This window comes from Ranitomeya variabilis, chromosome 1, assembly GCF_051348905.1.
Source record: "Ranitomeya variabilis isolate aRanVar5 chromosome 1, aRanVar5.hap1, whole genome shotgun sequence".
NCBI lineage: Eukaryota > Metazoa > Chordata > Amphibia > Anura > Dendrobatidae > Ranitomeya > Ranitomeya variabilis.
This window is the reverse complement of record NC_135232.1, coordinates 582126460-582146447: the sequence shown is the minus strand read 5'-3', so window position 1 is coordinate 582146447 and position 19988 is coordinate 582126460. Positions and strand designations below refer to the sequence as shown.

Here is a 19988-nt window from a genome sequence, read left to right as displayed (position 1 = left end):
GAACCATCGATGTGGACAATGTCGTTTTTGTGACTTCCACATCCAGGATGCTATTTTGAATATTGGCCCATGCAGACATAGTGTCAAACAATTGATCACATGTAAAACAGATTATGTAGTGTACGTGGTTTTCTGTCCCTGCAAAAGGTTTTACATTGGGAAAACGATAAGAAAACTTTACGTCCGTTTTAGGGAACACTATAAATCAATAGATTCTGGAAAAGGCGTTCCCAGGTTAATCCAACATATCCAGGAATGTCATGGAGGTAATCCCAATGTATTAACTTTCGCAGGCATTGAGAAAGTCTTGTTGCCTAAACAAGGAGGAGACTTACAAAAATTATTACTCCAGCAGGAAGCTAAATGGATTATGAAGACTAAAGCTACAGGTCCAGCTGGTTTAAATGAGAAAATAGACATGTCAGTGTTTTTGTGAAACATATGGGTATAATAATTACAACATTTTTGATCTTTGATTAATGGATAACAAGCTTAAATGCAATATAACAGTTCGGCCCTGTTACTATATATTTATATATGCATTTCTCGTTAGCAGGCCGTAGATATAGACAAACTGATGGGTGTACGGTGTTCAATTATAGTTACTTGGTATTCTCGTATCGAAATTTGCCCAAATATTGGTAAAAATCGTTAGAAATAATATTTCTCTGTCATAAATATGTATACCGAATAATCTCAGCGTGAATAGAAATGATTATATGCTTGCGAGATTTATATTCCGGTGGACTCAGCTACCTTCAGGGTGAAGACATATTGTGTTTTATGTATTTATCCCTGTTTTATATTTATATGTATGTTTTTAATTAGTATTTTAATTTGCACCTGATGTCGCTCACGCTGATTGGGGTAAGTTACGATGGGAGGGCGGTGTTTCACACTTACCTCCCTGGGCGTCACTTCCCCTCAGTGTGGACCCGTGGAAGCGCCGGTGTTGGCGTGAAACGGCCGTCGTCCTCTCCCCGCTCACCTCACTTGCCGTTGTCTCCCCCGTGCCGTGAAGATATGTTCACATTGCTTCAATAAAAAGGACAAGTCTCTATCACAGGTCTGGTGAGTGTTGCCGCATTCTTTTCTATTTTTTCATTGCATAAATACAAAAAATATAAATAATCAAATAATCACCTCTCCTCATTCCTCACTACTGTGGACGCCTCTGAATCTTCTGACTCTGCAGTGCTCGGCACAGAGGGCACTGTAGTGACATAAGGGAGCCATCTGCCCTGAGACGTCACTGAGAGTCAGAAAACACTGAAGAGACCGGAACAGCATGGAAAAGAGAAAGAGGAGTATTTGAGAGGGGCCCGGACCCAACTCATGTGCTCAATAGTGTGCTGGTGTCCCCGACAGCGAGTGAGCCTCCCCGTTCGTTCAGGGCTCTGGCACTTGCCCGGGTGCGCCGGGTGGTGATGCCAGCCCTGCCCACTGCCATCAGTGTATAACATCTGGCTCCACTTACTCCCCGTGTATAACATTCGTCCCTGGTGTATTACATCTGGCCCCTTTCCCCTGGTATATAAGACATAGCCGCATCCCTTCTTTAGTTGTATAACATCCATCGCCCATGCCCCAGTGTATAATATTTGGCCTCTAGCCCCTGGTGAACAACATCCGTCCCCCCACCCTCTCTGTATCCATTGGACCATAGCCCCCAGTGTATAGCATCCATCCCCTTGCCCCCGCTGTATAACCTCCAGCCCTCCACTATGCTGTCTGCCTTTCCTACCATTTAACAGAGCGGCTGGTGGTGCAGTCCTGAATTTAGAGCCACCGGTGTAACAAGTCTGTTCGTGATATTTCTTCCCTCCTAAATCTTCCCCATCATCTGTGAGTGATATTATTGAGAAGTTTAAGTAACTGCAGCAACTCAGCCTCAAAGAGGAGACCCGTAATGTTACAGGGCAGTGGCACCTAGTGCTGAGGAGCAGAAGACAGAAAAGTCACCACCGCTCTGCTAACTCAATATTTGCAGCATCTACATGTCATGAATGTGTCAGGAGCTGCAGACAGTCGCACTGCATCTAGCTGTAGAAGGTCTCTGCATTTGATTTTGTAGACACCTTCTTAACCCTTCTGACTCTTTGACCCAGTGGCAACCTTTCTCCAGCTCTAATTGACATACCTGGACCTGGGTGTTTATAGACTCCCAGCCTGCTGCTGTGAATTGCCGGTGATATTTCCATCCCCACCTGTTAATGCTTGGAGCTATAGCAGTCTGCTATCTTCCTCTTTTGTGCTATTTGAAGGTGTCTGTGCTATCTCTTTGAGTCTACTCCAGTTAAGTGTTCCCCCTTATTTGTCTATCCCATCTGTCTTTAGTTGTACAGTAGTGGGGATTGACCAGTCCTTCCCTAAGCAGGGCTTATTGCCAGGGTCAGGCAGGGATTAGGTTCCTGCTCGGTGATAGGTGCAGAACCTATATAGGGACCTTTAAGGCAGACAGGGTGACTTTGGATCTGCCTAGGGGTCCCCACTCCCCTCTTCCCTAGTGTTTGGCTCCCTTCCCCTCACCCCTTCGTGTTGCACTTAGTCTTTCCCAAACTGTGCATGACACTACACCTCTTCTGGTATTAAACTGACACTGCGCCCCAGCCAGGAGATTCATGGCTGAGAAGCTGCATGCAGCGGTACATCACCAAGCACAATGCCGATCGTCAGATTGACTGGTGTAAAGCCACCATATTTCAGCAAACAAGACAGTTTTGACAACTTTGTGGGAACAATTTGAAGACGGCACTTTTCTGTTCCCTATAAGGTCAATACAGACATGGTTGGGGGAGTTTTGTGGAAGAACATGAGCGGCTGCACGGAGCCAGGGCCTCATCCTCATCCAATACCTTTGGGATGAACTAGAACGAGATTGTGAGACTGGCGTCCTCTCAAAATTAGTGTCTCACCTCATAAGTACTCTTTTGGATGAAAGGGCAAAATGTTCCACAAAATCTTGTAGAAAACCTTCCCATAAAAGCAGGAGCTGTTCTATCTCCAAGGGGTGACTCCATAATAATCTCTATGGATGTAGATTGGGAGGTGAGAAAAGCCCCTGCAGATGAAATGTTGATGGGTGCACATACTTTTCTCTATATAGTGTAGTGTGATTCCTCATCTCATACCTCTATAGAAGTGCTGGTGCCCCTTCCAGTAGGTGGATGTCTCGTGTTTGGATGGTGACTCATGAGGCTTTGGTGAGTTCTTGTCAGGGTCACTTCCATTGTCGTGTACAGGAGCGGTATGATTGTCAGCTGATTTTCTCTCTCCATTTCCTGTGAAATTTGAGGGACTAATAAGTCGTGATTGTGTATATAATATATAACAGCTAATACTAGAGGAAATGTAGAAAGTGCCCCAACCTATAAATAACCTATAAAAGTGTTAAAAGCTGAAAAGTTAGATAATGAACCCCGAGTACCTTTTTCACATGAGGGCGCTGATTTTTTCTTTTCTCCAATGTTAGGGGCCTCCTGTCTCGGGTTATCACCTCCTGTCAAGAAAAAAATTAATCACCCTGTGAACATATTTGTCAAATGATTATTGCTATATTAAATTACTGTAGCGTCTTGAAACAGTTTTTTTGCTTCTTGCTTCCAATTTTATTAATGTGTGCTGTCATGTGGGCATTTATACTCACACCATAAGCATGCAGTGGTGTTAATGTTAATTCTCTCATACAGCTCTGGCAAAAATTAAGAGACCACCACATCAAAACCCTGTCATGGGCAGCCCAATCTCCAGACCTGAACCCCATTGAACACCTCTGGAATGTAATCAAGAGCATGATGGATAGTCACAAGCCATCAAACAAAGAACTGCTTACATTTTTGCGCCAAAAGCAGTGTGAAAGACTGGAGGAAAGCATGCAAAGATACATGAAAGCAGTGATTAAAAATCATGGTTATTCCACAGAATATTGATTTCTGAACTCTTCCTGAGTTAAAACATTAGTATTGTTGTTTCTAAATAATTATGAACTTGTTTTTTTTTGCATTGTTTGAGGTCTGAAAGCATGCATTTTTTTGTTATTTTGACCATTTCTCCTTTTCAGGAAAAAAAAAATTCAAAATTTATTGCTTGGAAATTCGGAGACATGTTGTTAGAAGTTTATAGAATAAACTAGATGGTGGCCCGATTCCAATGCATCGGGTATTCTAGAATATGTAAAGTAGTATATAGCACAGCCCACGCAGTATATAACACAGCCCACGCAGTATATAACACAGCCCACGTAGTGTATAACACAGACAACGCAGTATATAACACAGCCCACGCAGTATATAACACAGCCCACGTAGTATATAACACAGCCCACAAAGTATATAACACAACTACATAGTATATAGCACAGCCACGTAGTATATTGCCCAGCCACGTAGTATATAGCACAGCCATGTAGTATATAGCACAGTCCGCGTAGTATATAGCACAGAGACGTAGTGTATAACACAGGCCACGCAGTATATAACACAGCCCAAGTAGTATATAACACAGCCACGTAATATATAGCACAGCCACGTAGTATATTGCCCAGCCACTTAGTATATTGCACAGCCACATAGTATATAGCACAGCCCACGTAGTATATAGCACAGAGACATAGTATATAACACAGGCCACGCAGTATATAACACAGGCCATGCAGTATATAACACAGCCCACGTAGTATCTAACACAGCCCACATAGTATATAGCAATGTGGACACCATATCCCTGTTAAAAAAAGAATTTAAATAAAAAATAGTTATATACTCACCTTCCGGCGGCCCCCTGGATCCAGCCCAGGCCTTTAGCGATACTCCTCGCGATGCTCCGGTCCCAAGAATGCTTTACGGCAATAACACGTGATGATGTAGCGGTCTCGCGAGACCACTACGTTATCTCCGGTCATTGCCGCAATGGATTCTTGGGACCGGAGTGTGGCGAGGAGCGGGAAAGGCGCCGGTAGGTGAGAATATAATAATTTTTTTTTTATTATTATTTTTAACATTAGATCTTTTTACTATTAATGCTGCATAGGCAACATCAATAGTAAAAAGTTGGTCACACAGGGTTAATAGCAGCCTTAACGGACTGTGTTACACCGCGTTATGCCGCGGTGTAACGCAGTCTGTTAACGCTATGTGGGCGCTGACTGGAGAGCAGTAGGGAAGGGGCACTGACTGGAGGGGAGTAGGGAAGGGCGAATTCACGGCCGGACTGTGCCTGTCGCTGATTGGTCGCGGCCGCCGGCAGCAACCAATCAGCGACCCAGGATTTCCGTGACAGATAGACAAACAGATGGAAGTGACCCTGAGGCTGCCGTCACACTAGCAGTATTTGGTCAGTATGTTACATCAGTATTTGTAAGCCAAAACCAGGAGTGGAACAAATAGAGGAAAAGTATAACAGAAACACATGCACAACTTCTGCATTTATCATCCACTCCTGGTTTTGGCTTACAAATACTGATGTAAAATACTGATCAAATACTGCTAGTGTGACGGCAGCCTTAGATGATTATATAGATAGATGAACAATTTACATTTTACTCAGAAATATGCCTATAAAGAGAAAAATCAGACAAACTGAAAATGTTGCAGTGGTCTCTTAGTTTTTGCCAGAGCTGTATATGTGTATATATGTATGACCTCAACCACCTAGTGACCTGTACTACCCATCCTCCTCCATTACTTCCTAAATATCCCAGTAACCAGACATGTGCTTTTCAACCAAGAAGTTATTCTCTACTGACTTTGTGACCCCCTCAATGGCTGTCTGCTCTTCTGCTGTGACAACCAAAGGGCATCTATGACGTCACCTTCCCACTTCCCAGTCCTTATGGTCCTCAGTCCTCTTAAGTATTCAGGCAATTGGTGTCTTAGTCTTGCCACTACATAAAGCTGGGAACCATCTCTCTGCATCAGCCGCTCTGATTCTTCACTTTTGAGCTAATATGTGGCTCCAATACTGCTGCATCAGTCTCTGCTTTTCAGCCCTGCTAGTCTGTGCTTCCAGTACTGCTACAATAGTTTCAGCTAAGGCTCCATTCACACATCAGTTTTTTGCCATCAGTTGCAATCCGTCGAGTTTTGAAACAACTTTAGCTGTTTAGCTGAGCCAGCTAATTGGATCCTAAAGCATCCCAGAGCATGCTCAGTTTAAAAAAACAAAATCCATTGCCGGATTCCATCATTTGACGGATCCGGCGCCATAGGCTTCCATTCTAGCAAACGACGGACGGCGACGGATCCGTTTTTTGACGGACACAAAAAAAGTTACTTTGTCTGTTGTCTCCGGCCACCGGACAGACAATTTTCGACAGATCGACCAATGACAGATGAAAAGTGAGGCCATCCATCGCAATCAGTTGCTAATACAAGTCTATGAGAAGAAAATGGATCCGGCGGCATCAGTTGCCGGATCCGTTTTTTTCAAAATTCGACGGATTGCGACTGATGGCTAAAAACTGATGTGTGAAAGGGGCCTAATCTGTGCTTGCAGTACTGCTGCATCAGTCTCTACCATTCAACTCTTCTGTTTTGTGCTCCCAGCTCTGTTTTACCAGTCTCTATCTTTCATCTAATCTGTGGCTCTAAAGGTACCTTCACACTGAACAACTTAACAACGATAACGATAGCGATCCGTGACGTTGCAGCATCCTGGATAGTGATATCGTTGTGTTTGACACGCAGCAGCGATCAGGATCCTGCTGTGACATCGTTGGTCGGAGCTAGAAGGCCAGCACCTTATTTCGTCGCTGGATCACCCGCTGACATCGCTGAATCGGCGTGTGTGACGCGGATTCAGCGATGTCTTCACTGGTAACCAGGGTAAACATCGGGTTACTAAGCGCAGGGCCGCGCTTAGTAACCCGATGATTACCCTGGTTACCAGTGTAAATGTAAAAAAAACCAAACACTACATACTAACATTCCGGTGTCTGTCACGTCCCCCCGGCGTCCGCTTCCCTGCACTGTGTCAGCGCCGGCCGGCCGTAAAGCAGAGCACAGCGGTGACGTCACCGCTCTGCTTTAGGGCAGGCGCTTACACAGTGCAGGGAAGCGGACGCCGGGGGACGCGACAGACACCGAAATGTAAGTATGTAGTGTTTTTTTTTTTTTTTTACATTTACACTGGTAACCAGGGTAAACATCGGGTTACTAAGCGTGGCCCTGCGCTTAGTAACCCGATGTTTACCCTGGTTACCCGGGGACTTCGGCATCGTTGGTCGCTGGAGAGCTGTCTGTGTGACAGCTCTCCAGCGACCACACAACGACGAAACAGCGATGCTGCAGCGATCGGCATCGTTGTCTATATCGGTGCAGCGTCACTTAATGTGACGGTACCTTAATAGTGCTGCATCAGTCTCTGCTGTTCAGCCCTGAAATTCTGTGCTTCCAGTACTGTTACATTAGTCTCCATGTTTCAGCTAATCTGTGCTTCCAGGACTGCAGCATCAATCACTAATATTCAATTCTGCTATTCTGCCCTTTCAGTACTGCTACATTAGTCTCTTCTGTTCAGCTCTGCTGTTCTGTGCTTCCAGTAATGCAAAGTTAGTCTCTGCTTTCCAGGTAATCTCTGTTTTCAGTACTGCTGCATCAGTCTCTACCATTCAACTCTGCTGTTCTGTGCTACCAGCTCTGTTTTACCAGTCTCTGTTTTTCAGCTAATCTGTGGCACTAATAGTGCTGCATCAGTCTCTGCTGTTCACCTCTGCTATTGTATGCTTCCAGTACTGCTACATCAGTCTCTGCTAATCAACTCTGCTATTTTGTGTTACTAGCTTTTCTTTACCAGTCTCTATCTTTCAGCTAATCTGTGGCACTAATATTGCTGCATCAGTCTCTGCTGTTCAGCTCTGCTATTCTATGCTTCCAGTACATTAGTCTCTACAGTTCACCTCTGCTATTCTGTGCTTCCAATACTGCAACATTAGCCTCTGCTGTCCAAGTCTGCTATTTAATACTGCTACAATACATCAGTTTCTGCTGCTGAGCTCTCCTATTCTGTGTTTCCACTACAGCTACATCAATCTCTGCTGTTCAGCTCTGGTATTCTGTGCTTTCAGTTCTGCTACATCAGTCTCTGCTGTTTAGCAATGCTATTCTGTGATTAATTGGACATCATTGTGTCAGGTCTGCTACACTGTGCCACCAATGCAAGCTCAGCGCTGCTGCATGTCCTGCCATCAACTCCATACATGCAATATTTAAAAAAACAATCTTGTAACACCCCAGGTAACCAATTGTTACAGTGATGCTGCCTTCCTTTCGGGGAGGGAGATATCATGCTTGGAGGCAAGGAGTATTCCCTTTACCAGGTAACACACCTACATGCAACACATTCTGAATCCAGGCCAGAAGGGGGAGCTCTGAACCCAGATTCAGGGGAGCCTCCCCAGCTTTAAGCATTCTGGTCTGGAGGAGGAATGAGTGCACTCTGTGGTAGACAGTGGAAGAGTGAGGACTGAGAGCAGAGACAGTGGGGCCATCCAGCCACGTGTGAGCTGCAGCTCCAGGAAAGGAAGATAACCTGGAGGGTTGAATTGTAGTGAGCATCAGAGGAATGGAGCATAGGAGCAGGAAAGAGCTTGGAGGGGAACTCTGACTGGGCACCCTCTGAGCCGAAGCGCAGGAACCGGGCACCGGGAGCCCAAGGCTGTGTTGTACTCCAGGTCTCACAGCAGAACTGGAGGGCATAGGACATTATGTAATCTGCCCGCACTCACACCTGAAAGTGCAGCAGTACACTTGGAGCCAGGGGCATCATAGAGACCTAATAAAAAGGCTCACACTGCCCACCATACGGGTAGTTGTCCCAGGACAGGAGAGAGAGGACTTTGCCAGCAAGTTACAGGCAGCAGGGACCTCGCATACGAGCGCGAGTAGGAAAGCTTATGGAACTCACCTGGGAGAGGGGTCCACCTTTGCCTCCAGGCCGGCTGGACCATATCACCACCTGTTCTTGGTACCCTGGATTGTGGCCTGCTACCATCAGTAAACCAGGTAAAGACGTTACAATCTGTGTCCTCCGTTTATTTGCCGGCATCCACCATCCCTGCCAAACACACTGGGTGCCCTGGAGATCCCGCTTCACCTGTGGGAAGCGTCACTATCTATGCTGCAATAACAACACCCCAGAGGAACCCTTTCAGCAGCGTCGGGTTCCACAGGTGGCATCAGGAATGCAAACTTTATTACAACTCCCCTAAAAGACCTTTCCCCTTTTAATTGGGCATCCATGGCCACGGACCAGGTCGCAGTCACTGTGACCACCCCTTTAGTTGCAACCGAACCTGGTCCCGAGTATCCCCACTGCCCTAACGGGCGACTCAATCTACCTTCAGGAGTCTCGCCTTCATGCCTTTCATTGTCTTCGCAGAGCTTATATAAGTCTCCTAAAACAGAAAGTTGAACCACTAGAGTTAAACTCAAGACCATCATGGATATTAGACCATGAAACTACTAAACACCAGGTATATTATTTGTTAACCTCGAGACCACCATAGCTGTTAGCATGTGACTAGAGTTGAGCGACTTTTACTTTTTTTGGATCGAGTCGGGTTTCGCAAAACCCGACTTTGTCAAAAGTCGGGTCGGGTGAATTCGGCCGATTATTGCGCAAAGTCGGGGGCCGACTGAAACACGAAAACCAATGCAAGTCAATGGGGAATCAAAGTGAGTGGAGGACAGGAAAACACCTACAGTGCCCATTTTAATGCCAAAAACATCAATTCTTATTACTTAAGCTTGTCAATCTTAATTTACTTTATAATAATAGTTAGGCATTGAAAACTGGGGGGTCATTTGGCTAAAGTTGTGGGGGGTAGGGCTGGCTCAAGATTTTCGTGGGCCCAGGAAACGCGGAATACGTCACGGTGGTGGAGCAGGGAGAGCAAGCAGGGGGGGCCCACTCGTTGGCATTGGCACTGGCACAGGGCCCCTCATAGTACGGCTCTGTGTTTGATGGCGGGTGGTGCTTCCCACCGGCAGAGACACTTTTGCATACCATGAGGGGCCCTGTGCCAGTGACGTCGCCAATGAGTATGCCCCCCCACCTGATGAAGGAACCTGCACTTTCATCTGCACCTTCCTCTTTGTCCCTCTTTGTAAGGTGGTATAGTATGCGGGAAGGGGAACCTGACTTTCAGCAGGGTCAGATTCTGGCTGTGTAGAGTGCAAGGGGATGTAGTGGTCTGGGTCAATGTACCAGCAGACTCATCTAGCAGTGGCTGGGCAATGGGCGGGATGAGGAGGAAACACAGATATAGGCCCAAATAATAAAGTGGGCTAAATGCAGTTCAAATGTGGTAACAGGACTTAACAGGTGGCATTGCTTTGTTCAGTGGAGGACAACTGTAATGAGTGGCAGACACAGTTAGTAGGCCCAAATAATAAAGTAGCCTAAATGCAGTTCAACATTGGTAACAGGACTAAACAGGCGGCATTGCTTTGTTCAGTGGAGGACAACTGCAATGAGTGGCAGACACAGTTAGTAGGCCCAAATAATAAAGTAGCCTAAATGTAGTTCAAATGTGGTAACAGGACTAAACAGGCGGCATTGCTTTGTTCAGTGGAGGACAACTGTAATGAGTGGCAGACACAGTTAGTAGGCTCAAATAATAAAGTAGCCTAAATGTAGTTCAAAATTGGTAGCAGGGCTAAACAGGCGGCATTGCTTTGTTCACCGGAGGACAACTGTAATGAGTGACAGACACAGTTAGTAGGCCCAAATAATAAAGTGGGCTAAATGCAGTTCAAAATTGGTAACAGGACTAAACAGGCAGCATTGCTTTGTTCAGTGGAGGACAACTGTAAGGAGTGGCAGATGCAGTTAGTAGGCCCAAATAATAAAGTGGGCTAAATGCAGTTCAAAATTGGTAACAGGACTAAACAGGCAGCATTGCTTTGTTCAGTGGAGGACAACTGTAAGGATTGGCAGACAGAGTTAGTAGGCCCAAATAATAAAGTGGGCTAAATGCGGTTCAAAATTGGTAACAGGACTAAACAGGCGGCATTGCTTTGTTCAGTGGGGGACAACTGTAATGAGTGGCAGACACAGTTAGTAGGCCCAAATAATAAAGTAGGCCAAAAAAAAATTGTTCATAAATAAACAGGTGGCATAGCTAGGTACAGGGGTGGGCTCCTCTGCTGAGTAGCAGACAGTGGTAGTAGGCGCAAAGTATTAACTGGTCTAAATGGAGGCCAGGGCCCCTGTATATTTTAACGATCATCTATCATTTCAACAAATTTGTATTGGCAGTGCCATTGAAGGATTTAACAGCACAGACTACACAGTGGTGGAGCAGGGAGAGGTAAGTATTGCAAGTGGTAGAGCACTGTTCGAGCTGGGGGGGAACACTCTCTCGTGAGCGGTGGTACTGGCACAGGGCCCCTCATATTACGACGGTGTGTCTGACGTTGGTTGTGCACCACCACCGTCAGAGACACTTCATTGTACTATGAGGGACCCTGTGCCAGTGCTGTCGCCCGAGAGTGGGCACACCCACCTGTCCAGGCAAACGGCACTCGCACGGGTGCTTGCACCAGGTGGTGACCACGGCCCTGTGGGTGGAGTCAGCCCATTTAGGGAGGTATAAAAATGGCCTATGGTGGACATTCAGCAGCTGCAAATGGAGGAATTGGAGAAGTCAGTAAAAGGAGGCCAAAAGCAAGACATTTTTCAGGCAAGCTACGTGTCAGCAGGGGAAGGTGGGGCAAAATAATTTGAAATCCATGATTGGTTCATTTTAATGAAGGTTAGATCATCAACATTTCGGGTAGCCAGACGTGTCCTTTTTTCGGTCAGTATTGAACCAGCAGCACTGAAGACTCTTTCTGATAGCACACTAGCAGCAGGGCAAGCGAGCTCCTGTAATGCATATTCTGCCAATTCAGGCCAGGTGTCTATTTTAGATGCCCAGTAATCAAAGGGGAATGACGTGTGAGGGAGAACATCGATAAGGGAGGAAAAGTAGCTCGTAACCATACTGGACAAATGCTGTCTCCTGTCACTTTGAATCGATGCAGCAGTACCTGTCGTGTCAGCAGTCATTGCGAAATCACTCCACACCCTGGTCATAAAACCCCTCTGTCCAATGCTACTTCTGATTTGTGCACCTCTAACAGCTCTGCCATGTTGCCCCCTATGGCTCATGTGAGAACCATCACCGCCGCTGTGTGCTGGGAATGCCTGAACCAAACGGTCTACAAGAGTTGCTTGTTTGGTAGCCAATATTTGCTCAAGGTTCTCATGTGGCATGATATTTTGTAATTTTCCTTTATATCGTGGATCCAGGAGGCAGGCCAACCAGTAATTGTCATCGGTCATCATTTTGATAATGCGGGGGTCCCTTTTTAGGATACGCAAGGCATACTGAGCCATGTGGGCCAATGTTCCAGGTGTCAATTCACTGCTTGTGCTGGGTTGAGGAGCACTTTCTTGCAAATCAACATCACTTGTGTCCCGCAAAAATCCTGTACCTGACCTTGCAACGCCACCAGTTTCTATTGCTCCCTGAGAAGCATCCTCCTCCCATAAATATTCATCCCCATCATCCTCCTCCTCCTCTTCGTCCGCCACCTCGTGCAGGAGAGTTCCCTGAGCAGACAATAGCTGACTGTCATCAAGGCTTCCCTCCTCCTCGGCTGCAGACGCCTGCTCCTTAATGTGCATCAAACTTTGCATCAGCAGACGCATTAGTGGGATGCTCATGCTTATGATGGCGTCATCTGCACTTACCAGCCATGTGCATTCCTCAAAACACTGAAGGACTTGACAGAGGTCTTGTAGCTTCGACCACTGCACACCAGACAACTCCATGTCTGCCATCCAAGTGCCTGCCCGTGTATGTGTATCCTCCCACAAATTAATTACAACACGCCTCTGTTCGCACAGCCTCTGAACCATGTGCAGTGTGGAGTTCCACCTTGTTGCAACGTCGATTATTAGGCGGTGCTGGGGAAGATTCAGCGATCGCTGATGGTTCTGCATATGGCTGGAGTGTACGGGCGACCGGCGGATGTGCGAGCAAAGTCTTCGCACCTTCAGGAGCAGGGCTGGTAACCCCGGATCATTTTTAAGGAAGCACTGCACCACTAGGTTCAAGGTGTGAGCCAGGCAAGGTATGTGTTTCAGTTCTGAAAGGGCTATGGCAGCCATAAAATTCCTCCCGTTATCACTGACTACCTTGTCTGCCTCAAGATGTACACTGCCCAGCCATGACTGCGTTTGTTGCTGCAAGTACTCGGCTAGTACTTCCGCGGTGTGTCTGTTGTCGCCCAAACACTTCATTTGTAACACAGCCTGCTGACGCTTACCACTAGCTGTTCAATAATGGGACACCTCGTGTGCAACACTGGCAGCTGCGGATGGAGTGGTCGTGCTACTGCGCTCTGTGGACGAGCTTTTGCTTCTGTAGGAGGAGGAGGAGGGGTGGCGAACGCTTACAGCCAACTGTTTCCTAGACCGTGGGCTAGGCAGAACTGTCCTACTATGGCTGTCCCCCGTGGACCCTGCATCCACCACATTAACCCAGTGCGCCGTGATGGACACGTAACGTCCCTGGCCATGCCTACTGGTCCATGCATCTGTTGTTAGGTGCACCTTTCCACTGACTGATTGCCTCAGTGCATGGACAATGCGGTCTTTGACATGTTGGTGGAGGGCTGGAATGGCTTTTCTCACAAAGAAGTGCCGACTGGGTAGGTCATAGCGTGGTACTGGGTAGGCCATCAGGGCTTTGAAAGCTTCGCTTTCAACCAACCGGTAGGGCATCATCTCTAACGAGATTAGTCTAGCAATGTGGGCGTTCAAACCCTGTGTACGCGGATGAGAGGATGAGTACTTTCTTTTCCTAACGAGAGTCTCTTGTAGGGTGAGCTGGACTGGAGAGCTGCATATGGTGGAACTAGCGGTGGGGGTGGTGGACATGGCAGATTGAGAGAGGGTTGGTGATGGTATTCTTGATGTTGGCCTACATACAGTGTTTCCTACCAAGAACCTTGTGATTCCCTGACTGCTTTGGCCTTGCGACGATACCTCCACATTTGCTGCTGGTGGTGTCCTAACCGGTGGGCTTACAGTGAGGGAAGCAATGTAGCGTTGCTGACTACCTTCATTCTGAGAAGGTGCACCAACGGTACGGGACGTTTGGTAGTTAGTCCAGGCTTGCAAGTGCATGCTGGTTAAATGTCTAAGCATGCACGTTGTATTTAAATTTTTAAGATTCTTCCCTCTGCTAAAGGTATTTGAGCATTTCTTACAGATAACTTTGCACTGATCATACGAATCTTGGTTAATAAATTGCCACACTACACTCTTCCTACTATGGAATACCGTTTCAGGCATTGCACGCTGTGCTACTTTCACCGGATGGCCACGGTGTCCTAAAACTGTTTTTGTTTTTGACAAACGTTTTTGGCCTGATACGGGCCTGCCAGATGACAGCTGTTGAGATGTAGATGGCTGCTGCGGATCATCCCCCTCCGCTTCTGAGCTATTGGCAGCAGCACCCTCTTCCCCCAATGGCTGCCAATCTGGGTCAACAACCGGGTCATCTATCACCTCCTCTTCAATGTCATGTGCACCTTCCTCTGTGTCACTGTGTAAGGTGCTATAGCGTTCGGGACGGGGCACCATAGTCTCATCAGGGTCAGATTCTGGCTCAGTACACTGCGAGGGCAATGTAGTGATCTTGAGTCAATGGAACAACATAATAATCTAGCTGTGGCTGTGCATCTGTGCACTCCATGTCCGATTCATCTTGTAATTGGCAGTTAACAATTTCCCTTTCTAACCCAGGCACAGTATGTGTAAAGAGCTCCATGGAGTAACCTGTAGTGTCGCCTGATGCATCCTTCACTTTTGGTTTGGGTGAAGGACACAAGGAAACGTCTTGTTCCTGACCAGAAGCATCCACTGACAACTTGCTGCTTTTATATTTTGAACTTTCTGAAGAGGAGGCGAAAGAGCTAGAGGCTGAGTCACCACGGAAAGCCAAAACTTTTTCCTGCTGCTCCGGCTTTAAAAGCTGTTTTCCTACCCCCAGATAAGGGAGCCTTCGAGGCCTTGTGTAGCCAGACGATGACGCTGGCTCAACACCTCCAGCCTTAGGTGCTATCGTGCTTTTGCCACTACCACCAGATGCACCACCACCACCATCAGTACCAGCTGGCAACCTACGCCCACGGGCTCTTCCACCAGACTTCCTCATTTTTTGGAAAATCTAACCAAAATAAAAACCGTTATATGCTACTGTAAAACAAGGTAGAAGGTGTATATAAACAGTTTTTAAATCTCCCTTTTTTTTTTGGAGACTGAACCAAAAGTCAGGCCCAGCATATAAAACAACGCAATGTAAGTGGCAGCAAGTGGCTGGCTGATATACGACAAACTAACAGGACTGAAATATATCCACTTTGTGAGAATTTGAATCTCCCTTTTTTGGGGGGAAACTGAATCAAAACTCAGGCCCAGTGTATAAAACAACACAATGTAAGTGGCAGCAAGTGGCTGGCTGATATACGACAAACTAACAGGACTGAAATATATCCACTGTGAGAATTTGAGTCTCCCTTTTTTTTTTTGGGAGACTGAACCAAAACTCAGGCCCAGTGTATAAAACAACGCAATGTAAGTGGCAGCAAGTGGCTGATATACGACAAACTAAAAGGACTAAAATATATCCACTTTGTGAGAATTTGAATCTCCCTTTTTTGGGGGGGAGACTGAACCAAAACTCAGGCCCAGTGTATAAAACAACGCAATGTAAGTGGCAGCAAGTGGCTGGCTGATATACGACAAACTAACAGGACTGAAATATATCCACTTTGTGAGAATTTGAATCTCCCTTTTTTGGGGGGGAGACTGAACCAAAACTCAGGTCCAGTGTGTAACACAACACAATGTAAGTGGCAGAAAGTGGCTGGAAGATATATGAAAAAATACAAGGACTGTAGTACAATTTCAATCTCCCTACAATGATCTCAGGACAAGTATGGCAGCAATAAAAAGGACTGCTGCACACAAAAGTGTGGACAAATAAACAAGATATCTGTGCAGAAAGGAGCAACAGGATTTTTGCTTTTAAAAATGCAGTTGGTTTGCACAGCAGCGTGCAAACAGCAATGCAGCTATCAGGGAGCCTTATAAGGCAGCCTAATAAGCTACAGAGCTGATGCACAAAAATATAGGCTCCACTGTCCCTGCAAAAAAAAGGTGGTGTTGGACAGTGGAAATCGCTACAGCACAAGCAGTTTGGGGGTTAATCTCCCCTCCCTAACTATAGCCCTTCTTCTGATGAAGCTGCAGCAACCTCTCCCTACGCTCAGATCAGCAGAAGTAAGATGGTGGTCGGCGTGCACGCCCCTTTATACCCCCTGTGACGCCGCAGAAAGCAAGCCAATCACTGTCATGCCCTTCTCTAAGATGGTGGGGACCGAGACCTATGTCATCAACTTGCCCACAGTCTGCGTCCTACTTCATTGGCTGAAAAATGGCGCTGAAAGCGTCATAAAAAACGCGACTTTGGCGCGCTGATCGCTGACCGCATGGTCGATCCCACACTAGGATCGGGTCGGGTTTCATGAAACCCGACTTCGCCGAAAGTCGGCGATTTTTGAATTTGTCCGATCTGTTTCGCTCATCCCTGCATGTGACCTGAATCTGAAACGTTGACCACAAGGTACCAGGGCTATTATCTATGAAAGTCAAGACCCCCATGGATATTGGACTCTATAATTTGGTTGTCCACTAGATACCAGGGAAATTATTTGTTAACTTCAAGACCATTATAGCCATCAGCATGTGACCTGCATCTGAAAATGAACCATGATGCACTGTAGGGATCAGGACTGTGTTACCATGTTCCTGTCTTGTAGACAACAATTGCGCTGTGTAAATAGTGTCATGTGGTTTTACATTAAATAGCTATAGTCATCTTATGTAAGGTATTATGGCAATGTACAGCATTTGAAGAGTTAATATATAATGTGAGTAGTGTATAGTACTAGATAAGCTTAGGAGAACATAAGTACAGTTTATATAGTAAGTGGTTTAGCAACAGCATAGGACATGGGAAAGGTACAATAGGTTTAGTCCATAGGATAGGAAGGTATAGGAAATAGCTATTGATAGAACTAGCCCAATGGATGGGAACTAGTCTTAATGAAAAAGGGGGTACTTGCTGGCAGTAAGAATTAGGAGGAGTTAGAGAAATGCATAGTGAAGGTCAAGTTCAGATGCAGGGGGCTGTTAGGGGCAGCATGTGTCTCTTGTTCCAAGCAGTGGGAGGCATTACTGGGATCCCGAGCGGTCGCTCCTGTCACGTCCAGAGCCCAAAGTCTGGCATACGGGCTGCCGGACACATTGTGTCCTCTGGCGTACAGTGGAACATGGACAGGACATGCACAGATGGAAGGTGATGGCTAGTCCCGTGTGCACTGCCGAGGTGGACATGAAATCCCTGAGGCTGACAGAGTCCGTGGGCTTGGGAGTCGTCCAGGACGAAGAGAGGACTGAAGAGAAGTCGTACCCCACAGTTTACAGCACACTGGGACACATTTGTAAAGTGCCAGTGCGCAACTGGACAGCAGCTCGTCATGACTACTGCTCCACACCACTTTACAGCACCAGGGTTATTATTCATTAACTTACTGTCCACCATGGATTTTAGACTGTGAAAATACTCTGAAATTTGGATGAATAATATTTATTAAGCTATAGACCACCAAAAGTGTGTTAACTGAATCTGAAACTTGGACTATGTGGCACTAGGAATATCATCTATTAAACCTAAGACCACCAGGGATTTTAGCCTGTGGCTTGAATCTTAAAACTAGACCACTAGGCATAAGAAATATTATTTATTAACCTTGAGATGGTGGATATTAACTAGTGACCTCAATCTGAAACCTGGGTCACTAGACACCAGGGTAATTAATGCAACTTAACATTGCCATGGATATTAGTTTATGACCTGAATCTGAAACTTGGACCACTACTCACCAGGATATTATGTATTAACCTCAAGATCATGATGAATATTAACCAGTTTCCTAACTCTGAAATTTGGAGCGCTAGGCCTCAGGGATAGTATTTAATAACCACAAGATCACCGTGGATATTATCATCAATACCTTCCACAACCCCTCAGTTTGGCAACTAGTGAAGTGTCAACAACAGAATCAAGACCACCATGAATATTATTAACACTTAACTCTGATATCGCTATTACTTGTATAAAGAAAAAGAGGGAATTACGGTGATCCCTAGCCCCCAGGGATGCTATATTTTAGTATGATGAGATAACTTTCCATGGTAAAGTATGCAATGTCCCCTGATATGACATACTGACCAAGTGGGTACATTTTATTACTGATTGCATATATTTGATGGCTTCCATAGCTTAGCTTCCTCTAACCCTGAATATCTATATAACTACCTGCTGAACGACAAACTGCAAGTATGGCTTTTTCCTCCTCTTCTTCTTCTTTGGTCTTAACTCTTTCTTCCCTTTTGACTATAGATTATAATAAAATATGATAACCAGTGCAATATAAAGCTAAGGGCTGAGAGCAATTATAGGGTCAAACAGTTTAAAAATAAGGTGCTCAAAAGGCAACAATCGGGGCATGGTGCAAATCCAACCAAGGACAACATCTGCAAGGAGTTAGTATGTTCTCCCCGTGTTTGTGTGGGTTTCCTCCAGGTACTCTGGTGTGCTCCGAGACTCCAAAGACAAACTGATAGGGAATCCAGATTGTGAGCCCCAATGGGGACAGTGATGATAATGTCTGTAAAGTATTGTGCAATTAATGGCGCTATGTAAGTGACTAAAATAACAAACTTATAAAAAATTATTAATAATAATCTTTTTTATATAGCACTAACATATTCTGCAGCACTTTAAATTGCTGTCCTCGATGGGGCTCACATTCTACATTCTCCATCAGTATGTCTTTGGAATGTGGGAGGAAACTGGAGTACCCAGAGGAAACCGACCCAAACACGGGGAGAACATACAAACTCCTTGCAGATGTTGTCCTTGGTGGCATTTGAACCCAGGACTCCAGCGCTGCAAGGCTGCAGTGCTAACCACTGAGCCACTGGGCTCATATATATATATAGGTGCTCCTCAGGGGTGTGGTTTCCACAGCTGTTGACATATCAACCAAGAGGCTCCACCTCTGAGGATGTAAAATGGAAAATTTAATGCAGACCATTAGGAGACCGTTCAAAAAGGACATTAAAATAGGGATCAGAATGGAATCCTGAATACCTATAAGCGTTTCACATCCAACTGCTCAGTGTTTGCGAGTAGGCAAGTTTTGTCCCATGTTATGCTATGTGACCCCGTGATTACTTATTACTTCACCAATGCTTCTGTAATACAGTAGAAAACTTCTTGCATAAAAGGTTCTCAACTTTTTATGTGTAGATTGCTTTATTAGAAAAATGTACACATTTTCTACTTTTTGCAAAAAACAACCATTATAAATAGCCTGACACAAACTAATATAATGATCTGTTTCTTCAATTTCACACTAAATGCCACTTCTGATAACTGCTGCAGTTTCAGAATTACTCCTCCCTCCTTCATGACAAGCATATTTAATAGTTAGTAAAACTCCTCTGGCTGTTATGACCTCCTGCTCCTTTGGCTGTTATGACCTGCTGCCCCTCTAGCTGTTATGACCTGCTGCCCCTCTCTCTGTTATTACCTGCTGCCTCTTTGGCTGTTATCACTTGCTACCCCTCTTCTTTTTATGACCTGCTGCCCTTCTGACTGTATGACGTGCTGTCTCTCTGGCTGTTATGACTTGCTGCCCCCTTGCTGTTGTGGCTTGCTACTTCTCTGGCTGTTATGGAATGCTGTTCCTCAGCTGTTACGACCTGCTGTCCCCTTGGCTGTTATGACCTGCTGCCCCTCTGGCTGTTATGACTTGCTGCCCCCTGGCTGTTGTGACTTGCTACCTCTCTGCCTGTTATAACCT

The 19988-nt window shown here is 45.8% G+C and overlaps 1 protein-coding gene across 10 annotated transcripts in view; it reads right to left on the bottom strand.

Annotated features, from left to right (window-relative positions):
- Positions 1–19988, bottom strand: part of LOC143805996 (uncharacterized) — a 73658-nt gene that overhangs the window by 37507 nt on the left and 16163 nt on the right. For 9 of the 10 annotated variants that reach the window (XM_077286601.1, XM_077286348.1, XM_077285914.1 and 6 more), the window contains 4 exons: positions 18437–18514; positions 9335–9391; positions 3428–3499; positions 3132–3281 (listed from right to left, as the gene is read on the bottom strand). In XM_077286601.1, the coding sequence (XP_077142716.1) occupies positions 3132–3281; positions 3428–3499; positions 9335–9391; positions 18437–18514 (357 nt within the window). The remainder of the gene's footprint in view (positions 1–3131; positions 3282–3427; positions 3500–9334; positions 9392–18436; positions 18515–19988) is intronic. The other variant, XM_077286434.1, reaches the window with a different exon arrangement.